This window comes from Seriola lalandi, unplaced genomic scaffold (assembly GCF_002814215.2).
Source record: "Seriola lalandi dorsalis isolate HSWRI2012SDOR001 ecotype SW California unplaced genomic scaffold, Sedor1 jcf7180002054293, whole genome shotgun sequence".
Lineage (NCBI taxonomy): Eukaryota > Metazoa > Chordata > Actinopteri > Carangiformes > Carangidae > Seriola > Seriola lalandi.
In genome coordinates, this window is record NW_019524846.1 from 161517 (window position 1) to 172838 (window position 11322).

Here is an 11322-nt window from a genome sequence, read left to right on the forward strand (position 1 = left end):
CAGGCAAAGTAAAGAGGAGAGAAGAGGATGAAATAGAAGAGGAGAGAAGAGGTAAGAAGAAAAGGAGAGGCATGTGGGTGATGATTGATCATGACTAAGCATTACGCCGCTGGCTGTAAGTGAATCCATTCATCAGGTGACCTGCTGCTCTTCATTTAGTGCTGCTTTCTCTAAACACAACGTTTCATCATTTAACCGAAGACAGACAACATCAGTTTAAGATCGATTATACACCGGCTGTTAACATCAACATCTATCTATGCTAACTCAAGTGCAGATATGCAACTTTTCAAATCACAATAAATGAACAGAGTATATTCTGTACCATCAGCCGACAGCAATCAAGAACAGATGGACAGATATTCTCATTTAGGAGGTGTAACTAACTAATTAGAATGGCTTTCCATTGATCCATTCATCTATTTTCTCTGCCACTGTGAGCTCAGGACATGACTGCAGGACACCAATAAGCAAGGTAGGCAGGTGTCCTTTTCCCCAGAACATGTCCTCTTCCTGGGGTCTGCATACAGTTGGATATGAACATACTATGTCCACAGTGGGGTGTCCTGAAAGCATCCTAAAACCATCCTCAACAGAGCAGTGGTTCAACTCTATGTTCCTTAAAGCTCCCGTCCTGTTTTCAGCAGTTAGTTGAGACACTCCACAACTAAAACTCATTTTGGTCACACGTATTAGCAAATCATTTAGATTAAAACCCTGGCCTCGTGAAAATAGGTTCGCATTGCGTTCAAAACCTTCAGCCAGTTGATCTCACCCTCGTTACATCCTGTCCTCTCATCTTATCCGCTCACGACGAGACCCTCAGACACTCTGAACTCCTTCTCTCGGGGCAGCCACTCACTCCTCGCTCCCAAGCCAAAGCAGGTAACAGACAATCCTGGTAGGCAGCTCACAATTTATGTCCAATGACAACATTCGTTGAAAAAGCAGAAAATAATGTGTGCAGCAGAAAATCCTAAACTTTTATGCAGATGGCCAGTTTGTTCGCCATCACAGATCAGTAATAACAAAAACCTTTCCTCAACTATAATCCAGTGTTTTAGTTGTTGTATATTTGCCATAATCCCTGAAACTTAATTATACTGTAGATGCCACACTTGGATACTGTAGACTATAATTGAGCATTCATAATGTTGTCTGATCTGTAATCTGAGATTTTGCATAATCATCCAGGAAAATCATCCACTTCTTTAACACTATACTATAGTCATGTTGAATAAGTGATGTGTCCTTCCTTGAATGTCCACACTGAAGGTTTGCTGAGTCCCACTGCTGATAGTCACAGCTCTGCAGCTGTGGAAGGCAGAACACTGCTGGCCTGTTTGTGATGTTGTCTATATGAATGAGTGTGAGCCTGCTCATCCCAGATATGTTGTACAGCTGACTGTCTTTTGTTCTATAAATCCTGTCTAATGCACCACAGGGACTGCATATGGAGTGAGAAGAGAGGGTTTAACTACAGAGATTCACAGTACTTAATAGAGGGCAAACACTCTTTACAGGAACGTTCATATAGAGTATATCTTTATACCTAATTATATAATTAATACATTTTATAATCTTTTACAGAATAGATGATTTTCAGCACAGAGTGAAGTTTCTGTTTAAGTAGAGAAGGATAGCAGAAGGGAGGATGGGGTGAGGAAAAGATGATGATGGAGGAAGGACAGGATACGAGACAGAGAGAGGGAGAGAGGTCTGTGGGGACAAACAATACCCAGTGATGGTGCATATTGTCTCTGTTGTCACTGAGCGTGGCAGTTTGATGCATTGCATTGCTGGACCAAAGACAATTCTGCGAATGCAGACAGCTTGGCATATCTGCATATCGATTACTTGTGGCTGCCATAAATATGGTTTAATGGAACTGTCAGTGTGCGCCATCGCATATAAACTGAGCCTGGAGCTCAGCTGCAGCTGGACACTGCTGGCAGACAAGACTGGCCACATCTGCATCCAGGTGGAGAACAGGAGCGTCTCATACTTTTTAATATATAAATTCCAACAAATACCCTGTATATTTCCACAAAATATCCATAAAGCTATATTTGCTATAATTTTGCAAGGGAGTTTTCACAGTGCATTTCTCAACAGTTGAGAATGAAAGGTTTTGTTATGAATGAACAACCATAGTACCATAGCAACCAAAGTAGTACTTCTTACGGGGTTACTCACTGTAAAGGTGTTACTTCTTTGTGACTGTCTTCTATCCAAAAGGTTAATCATGGTTAATGGTGGTCATTCCAGTTAAAGATCTGCTGCTTCATTTTGCCATTGCATTTCTGTCAGCAGCTCTGAACAAGCAGAAGAACTAATGACACTTCATCACTCCACGCCACCTGGAGGTCAGCCTGTCAGTAAGAACCGGTCCACTGAAGCTGAAAAGTTTGCGCTACTAATGTTTATAATGGTATTGTAACATATAACTCATTACAAGGAGTGGCTGCTCCTATATTAGTGTGTTTTAAGCTTTTGCACGGAACAGTCTTGTTTAATGATCACAGTGGAAACGTGTGATGTTTCCATTCTGAGATGCTGCTTTGATCTAGGATGTTACGTCACTCACTAAAACATGGGAATTTCTCAGACTGATCCTCCTAAAAAACAGATTTTCTGTATAGGAGGAAGTCTAAACAGTCACTTCAGAAACTAAAATCTAAACTGGGACACCACAAGAAAGTGCATTCATAAGAGGGAGCATCAAGCATTAGTCTTCACTCATCTTCTCTCCCTCCATCCTTCTGTCCTTCCCACAGGCAGCTCTTGTCTGCCCCCCAGGGTCTCTTCAAGGCATCCGTTAACTCATAGAGCGATAAATTTTCACACTTAAGAGTGACAGGAGGCACAGCTGGAAAGATGCCCCTTCTCTTGTATAAAGGCACAATGTAAAAAGCAACAAAAACTACAACTGAAGGCTTCTATAGCCACTGCTATAATGCCACTTGTTATCTAGTACAGTATCAGTTCAACATTGACTGTGGTAAATAGCTAACACATCTATTGTAGAAGCTAAACACAAATCAGATTGATCAGTGATGACAATTGCAAGAGTAAGAAATAGTTTGTCCATTTCTTTTAAAGGGGTACTCCCCCAATATAGTATTGGTCATCTGATGATATCCCGACTTTTGATCCTATGGGTCAAGCTATAAAACTGCTGGATCCTTCATTTCCCATAACAACAGCATCTTTCATTTGACTCTTCCTGCCTGACAAATATCCATCTCTCCTAGACCAAGCTAAGATGACCCTGAAGACATCGTCAGGGATAAACATTATACAGCTGTTCTCACAGGTTGAGCAGAACTTCTCATTATGTGTAAACTCAACTTCATATGTGAAAATAAATAAATAAATTAATCAGTGGATTGGCCCTTTAAAATATTTGGATTTAAAATCATATGTTTATTGAGCCACTCGGTGTATAACTTGAAAGCCTTTATAATAAGCATGTAATTTTAGTGTATGCTCTACATTAGCTCTATAACGTCCTGAGGTGCTGTTTGTTCTTTGGGTTATCTGTTAATAAATCCGTTGTTTGCAATATCAGCCTGAAGGCCTTTTAGACTATTATTGTGATTTACAAACTACACAAATAATCTTGCCTTGACAATACCAGCAGAATATCCACAGGACAAACTCTCATACATGTTCTGTGGTTTGAAGCACTGTTTTGGTTTGGGGGTAACAAGAAAACTTAACCAAGTGTAACATATATATCCAATGTGTAGAGTGGAAAGCTTCAGTAGGAGTACTGGTTTCTCTGATATGTGCAACTAGAGGCCTGAGGGATTGGCAGGAGAATGAAGCTTCTCTCCACTCTTCTTCCAATTGTCCTAAAATTAATACAACAGATAAGAATTTTGACACAGGGATAAAAATAAAGGCGCCTCTCTTCCAGAAATTATCTCCCAGCGGATGAGTGTGACTTAATGCACCCTCATTTACACACAGCATATAAACTCACACGTACACAGCTGGTGCTCACACACAAACTTCCCCAAATACTACACACACCTTTTAGAACGCACACACGGGCACCCTATGCACACACCGACATCCAAAAATCACTCACCATGTAAAAGCAGACAGATTGCACACACACACACACACACACACAAAGGTAACCTATGAAAATCCAAGATTACACTAAATAAAAAGCTTACTACAAATTGAGCTGAGCTACAGGGAGGATAATAAGGAGAGCAAAGAGGAAGGATGGCTAGAGGGAAAGAGGAAGAGCAGATTATGCAGCTAATCATTGCTGTGCATTTTGGTCAGGATGCAGATTCGATGAGCAGTCTGAAAAATCCAAAAACCTGTGCTGGTGCAAAAAAGAAAAATATATAACATGAAACTGTAGAACTTCCGCACCGAAAAACAAATAGCTGTTACACAAAGGAAACTCTAGTCTACTAGCCATTTTGAGATATGATGTTTCTGTCCTTTGTATCCCTGTGATTTGGCAACATGTTACCATGCACAGTAACATGTTAACTAATTCTTATTTTCTGAGGGATGACTACAAAAACAATATCTGCTGACATTGTTTAAACCCAGAATCAAATATTCTGCGCTGCCACCAGAGTTTCTTTCTAGTGAACTTGAAAAGAGAAACTCAAGAGACAAAAGACAACACTAATATCATTATTCTGTCTACTAACGATAACTATAATACTGATTATAATATTGATTACTAAAAACAGATTCAGAAAGCCTTGGGGAACATCTAACTACAACACATTGCCATATTTCAGGTAATAAAACACACCCCCTGGTGGCCATGTTTAAGGTCTTGCACAGTCAACACTTGACTGTCTGAGCAGTAGTGAACAAACATGGTTAATATCCGTCTGGCTTTGACCTAATCGTGTATGAGATTTTGTGATTGATCAAGTACATAAAGGACGGTACTATGTTATGCTGGGCAAGTCATGCTAAACATAAAGAGCAGAGCATCAGTGGGGAAATTATAGCGCAAGTTGAGCCGCTATCAACCAATTTTAAAGAACATAATTAAAATTTTGCACAAGACAATGAATTCCTGATAAAAGTAAACAACAATTGGCCACATGATACTTTTTTTTATATTGTGACACTGAGAAGTATTAAATGTAACCATTATTGATCCTGATTATCTATGAGAAGTGCTTCTTACATTACCGGAAAAACTGTTTAAAACAAATAAGAGCAAAAAAACCTTTCACAACATACAGAAGCAGGCATTAAAGAGATTGCTGTCAGTAAAGTTGCTTTGGAATCAACCAGTATATGAGACAAACGCCTGAATGATCAACAGTACCAGTCACAGAGCCTGTGAAACAAAAACAGTCTTCTTTTGACAATCTGGTTTAGGGTTTCGTCTGTAAATCAAAGCCATCAGATCTTCATGCTTCATTCAGCACACAGATGCTCTGCTGCTGTCGGCTGCTAATTCAGCTCCAACCACATTACTCTCCTCCTTAATAAGGTTTACTGAGTGTCTGCCGTACCAAGCCTCAGCCTGTATCAAGCAATGCTTTGCAGTGTGTGTGTGTGTGTGTGTGTGTGTGTGTGTGTGTGTGTGTGTGTGTGTGTGTGTGCGCTCACGCATTTGTAAAAGCTCTTTGTGGTGTACTCGTGCTGAAAAATATTGTGTGTGTGATTACGTGCATGCTTGTTTAACACTGCCATTGGTTGTTTGCTTGAAAATCAGGTCTAGTGTGTGAAGGCCAATATTTGTTATCTAGTATTTGTCCTAAAAAAGTAGTGTGTATGTGTTTGTGTGTGTGTTTACTGCTTTAATGATCGCCTTACAAAAAACAAATACTCTGTGTGCTTATATCCAAATCAGATAAGGTTTGCCTCTTTAATTACAAAACAAGGACAGGTGTGTATGTACAGTATTTTGTATTTATCCCATATGTAAATCTACAATAAGTTACAAGTTTTCATTTTACATCTGTTATGAAAGCAGGAAGTGTGTGTGTGTGTGTGTGTGTGTGTGTGTGGGTGCGCGCGCTCAGGAAGGTATCTTGATTCACTACAATGAGCGTCATTGAGTTTAGAGATGGTCTCCTCGTTTTGTTTTATTCATTGTTCCCGCCCGATGATCTTGCCTCTTTAGTCATTCATATTCCCTCAGAGACACTGCTTTAAGGTGCAGCTGTTCACATGCAGCCTCATTGGATAAACCGAGTCTCGCAAATCAAATGCTGAAAACAGATTTGTATAAATCAAAAGAGTTTGACTGAGTCAGCACAATGAGGCTTGAGTATGGAGTATGGATTAATTGCCTGGCTGAAGGTCACACTGACACTGTCCTAAATAGATCCAGGGAAGAGGAAATGCACTACAGCTGCAGTTTTGCTGGACCAACAACAATGAAATCGCAAAACTGACCGGAGCATTTTCTAAACTGACATTTTTTTTTCTTTTTTGAAAAGGGTCAAAAGGTCAAAGGGTAATACAAAGAAACAACTTGTTCTGGTGCTCTTAAGATTTCTGGGATCGCAAAATTAAGTTACTAACTGGATTTGTATGTATTTGTATCTGTTTCAGCAGCAGGTTGTTGGATTCGGCACCAAGACAAAGTGTAAAGCTACACCGGTGGCTCTGTGAGGCTGTACTAAGTTACAGTGCAGCTTTGGCTTACATGCTAATGCTAGCATGCTAAGAATTAATCTCCAAACTTATTCACTAGAATCTTTTAGTGACCAAGTGCTGGGTCAGAAATTTGACCTCTTGAGAAGAGAAATATTAAACTATTACACTAAGAATCACACAACACAAACTGAGATACTAAAATATTCTACCAAATAAAATTTATTTACCAAAAGATTTAGATTTATCATGACTTACATGTTTCTATAACAGCATTTTGAAATGTTTTAAACCTGTCCAGAACAACAATGTATAAGAAAATTAAACCATTTAACACATCTCAGATATTTTGATGGCCGCTGAGAAAATGATAAAAAGCTTGATCCAAACAAAAGTTGTTTTTAAAAAAAAAAAACAAAAAAAACCAAAAAGCATTCACAAGCTTATTCACATTTAAAAAAGAACAGCCAACCATTTCCTGTATTTATTCTGTTTGTCTTCCGAGACCAAACTGTTAGGAAAGTGGTACAATGACAGCGATATCAAACTAACAGAGCCCAACATACAATTTAACTGATCGAGATGAGATTAAAATGTAAATGTAAATTAACTTCTTATAAAAAATATCTTTACTTTTTTTTTTTTTTACTGTCTGTGTATAACTGAAGTCCTTGCTGACAAAATGATTCCGTAACTGGATTCTCCAAGAGTGTTAAGATATTTTATCAGATATTTTATTAGTTATAAATGAAAACTCTAAATATTCCTTCTTTTGTGTTTTGACTCATTCGTGCATTTGGGTTAGGAGTTGGATGGGGGGTGGAGCAGGAGGTGTGACCTACCTGGCCCCAAACAAAGGAAATAGGATGCCACTGTTTCGCAGGTGGAGTGGAGAAACAGGTACACCTGGACAATGGAATCAAACATAGTATTAATATCAATATAAATATAACTTTTATATTAAATATTAATATTATAATATTACAATGTTAACACATTATATAGTTAAAGATTCATATAAATGAATACTTTGCCTCCATATTGTGAGTGACAAATTGGTTGTGACTTATCATTATTGACCCACACTATTGTCTCAGGAGAACATTTATTGTGCTTTAGTTCTCTGTGTCCTAACCACTTCTCTAACATATAGGTATACACATGCAATATATACAAATATCAGTGAAAAAGAAAAAGATTCCCAGAAGAAGCCACAGCATTACCTCCATAATAACCAATGGGTCATTTTCATGCTGCCCGTATACCAGACACTGATGTCAGCGCCTACCGACCACACTCGGAGTACACGTCAACATTACAGCAGCAAACCAAGAACTTCAACCACTGGAGGTCAGCAAAAGCAAGTTTCAGCTCAGTTTTTAGTTACTCGTGTTTCCATGATAATGCAATAATAATAATAATAATAATAATAATAATAATAAAAAAACACAATACAAAGGTAATCCATGAAATGGTAATTTTCAGTTCTGCTCCATACACTGCAGAGACTCCAGTGTTGTCTCTGAGGAGCTGCTCAACAACAAGCTGAGTACTGAGCCTTTCACAGGTAACAAATCTGCTGAGCAGTCAAACTCAGCTGTAGGCACATCAAGAGAGATACAACAGAATCACAATGAGGGCAAAGTGCAGAGGTTGCATTTGCGTGATAGTGTAAAAAAAAAATGTTTGGGTCCAGTTTCTGCAGTGTCAGGTTTTTCAGGGAAGCGAACATACAATTTCTCAGGTCATAGTAGGAGACAAAACACAGAGAAGAGGAAGGATTGCTATTAACTACAGCCATTAGCCTGTCGTCAATACATATTAACTAGTTAGTATATATTAACTAGAATAAACTACAGGGAATATCGTCAGAAACATGTAAAATTTTGTTGCCTGTGTGTAGTCACATATGTTTTCAGAACACACATCTGTCATCTAATCTGTCATGCACTAATCCCAGGTTCTATCTTGTGCTCTTATCTGCATTTGTGGAGCTGTGTGAAGCACTCAGTAATTCTACAGTTTGCAAAAAGCAATTTGTAGATATATCTATATTGACCCACTTTTGTTTAGCTTTTTTCATTAACACTGGTGGAAGTGGAAGCACGGTGGAACAGCAATGTATCGATATCAGGACAAATGCAATGAAAGCAGCTTGTTGGGTCAAATAGCTCTGGTAACAGGTCTAATTGAATCTGTGTCAGGTTCTCAGTACAGGTACATCTACCACTGCAAGCAGCAGGATGGAAATCAATACGCCCTCTCTGCATCCATGGATACACTCTAATTTCATTGAAGGCTTTTTTTCCTGTGTGTGGTAGAGAGAGGGAGCGAGACAGAGCGAATGTGTGCACATGTGCAGGTTAATGAAGGTCATAGTATAATTCTATTAGAAAATGGCTGTGTGTGCAAGAGAGAAGACAATCCTTTGTGTCTACATTAGGACTTTTGTTCAACAATGTTATCATTTTACAATTTGGAGGAAAAGATAACTACTCTTACAAAAGACTAAAGCTCTATGCTCTATGAAAAATCAAATGTTTATATACTTGTCAATTTGTGCACATTGTGTACTGTAATTCTCTCAAAAAATAAATCAGTATGTGTGTATCTACCCTGAGTGAAGTTGTGGATTTGGCCCAGGTCAGGGGTGTGGAGGCTCAGGGTCCTCAGGATCGGAGGGGGCTTGACCAACAAGGGAGCAGCGACCTTCGGCTGGTGCTGCTCCTCTTCTAGTCTTGGACAGCAGGAGCTGGAATAAATGCTGGACGGAGTTGTTGGAACAGTCACGCCCAATGGCTGAAAACAGAGTGAAGTTTCTTTAATGGCCAAAAAACAACAATCATTTATTATTGTGCTTTTAAAGTGCTTTACAAAAACCCAAAATCCCCATTGATTTTGCTTCCATACACCCAAACACAAACGATGCCTTCTCACTTTAACATCAGCTTTATGGTGAACTGGGGTTGTCTTGGTCTGGATCAGGTCAGGAGGGGCAAGACGGCTGGAAGTGGGAGTTGATGGGTTGGTAGGAGGAGATTTATTGATCAAGGCCCAGCCCAGTTCACTACAGTTGAGGGTTTCATCATTTAGCAGAGCACTGAATGGGTTGACCTGCTTAACCTGAAGAAGACACAACAACAAGACTTTAACAGTGTTTTGTTCACACTATTGTGTTCTTGTCAACACATCTTTATGTCCAGGTACAGATAGACAGCACTGTCGACCATGGTCATAAAAGCTGTTTATGTTTATTGGTGTAACCTAACTGAGTTAAAACTTCAAAATTTCTGCTCAGTCTTTCAATTTATCACATCAAGTTTCAGCTATTCCAAAATGCTTAGTTCACCTGTTGCTGTAACACAGGTGTTGACTTAACATGTAAAAACATGGTGCCACACAAAAACTGAAAGCAGCATGTCAAATTTAAGTTTTGCAAATACACAGAATGAAGGCAGTGGTAGTGTGGCTGTGGATGGAGTCAGGGTCAGGTGGTTGTACCTGGATGTGGGGGCTGACCTCATTGTCTTCTATAAACTCCAGGGCGGGAAGCTCTTCTTTCTCTCCCTGAGACACCAAGAAACGCCCAGCATGCTTCAGATTTCACAAGCAAATGTTACTGTACAGTGGTCTTTAGTTGAATTTGCTACATTAGTTTATATGTCCATAAATTTCCATACAGTAAATCCTGTAAGTGTGTTATATTGTACATTAGTTATTAATGCGACAATATTCAAATTTTCATAGTAGCTTGGCTTCAAAGTCCTGTCACTTTACTCCAAACAGAAGATATTCATTCACTGCAACAGTTTTATGACAAGTTAACTGTAACTATAAGTGTAATATATAGTTCTAATAACGGCATGGTTTCCTGAGGATGTTTATATTGGAGTCAGACCGTCTGCATCAAATTAACGACTGCCTCTATTACCCTCAGATGAAACTCATACTTCAGGGAATAGAGGCACTTTTTAACACTGCAAGTCATTTTCAATTTAGCTACTTAATTGAATTTATAGATTGTATAGATTAACAATAAAAGAGACAGTATGAAGATCTGTGTGGCTTATTAGGTGACAGTGAGTAATGGTTCAGGCTTACCCATTACATGTACACATTAAAGTAATTATTCAGAGTAGCATGTTGCAATGTTACAAATAAGTAAACATTCTGATTTTTTCCCACTGTCCTTGAAAGCAGAGAATTTGTGAGAATAATGTTCAAGAGCATAGTCAACACAGGCTGATAAAACAGTGTTAAAGTTTGAAAAAAACATCACCTGGAGACACATTTCATATACGGCATGGCTCAAGTTTGCTTCAAGTCTGACATTTACCAGGTGAGATCCAACTTTCGAGTCAGCTCCATGTTGACAAGATCAATTCCTTTCATCACAGGATTATGACAGAGAGGAGCAAAAGAACACACTTTGCCACCCCACCTGGTCTGTGTAACATTTCTGATATCCAATTTCAGAAATGGTAAAACATTAACAACTTCACGATCTATGAACAGTATCTGTGGTTCGTCAACAGATACAGATTCATGAGGGTTTACTGTTGCCTTGTTCAGATTTTGTAAGCCAGTATGAATCAAACAGCCCACTGAGTGCCTGCCATGTTATTTAATGGCCAACAACAAGCTGTGACCTTCCAACAGTATGACTATACATTAAGCAGCATTGGACTGCTGCCGCCATCCCCCACCCACCCCCCCACC

General features: G+C 39.0%; 1 protein-coding gene across 1 annotated transcript in view; it reads right to left on the reverse strand.

Moving 5' to 3' along the window:
* Positions 1-7074: 7074 nt before the first annotated feature.
* The window catches only part of tdrd5 (tudor domain containing 5), an 11587-nt gene continuing 7339 nt past the window's right edge, over positions 7075-11322 (reverse strand). Inside the window, exons 14-17 of the mRNA XM_087173924.1 lie at positions 10105-10170; positions 9541-9726; positions 9219-9402; positions 7075-7509 (exon numbers count right to left, since the gene is read on the reverse strand). Coding sequence (XP_087030050.1) covers positions 7442-7509; positions 9219-9402; positions 9541-9726; positions 10105-10170 — 504 coding nt within the window. The 3' untranslated portion in view covers positions 7075-7441. The remainder of the gene's footprint in view (positions 7510-9218; positions 9403-9540; positions 9727-10104; positions 10171-11322) is intronic.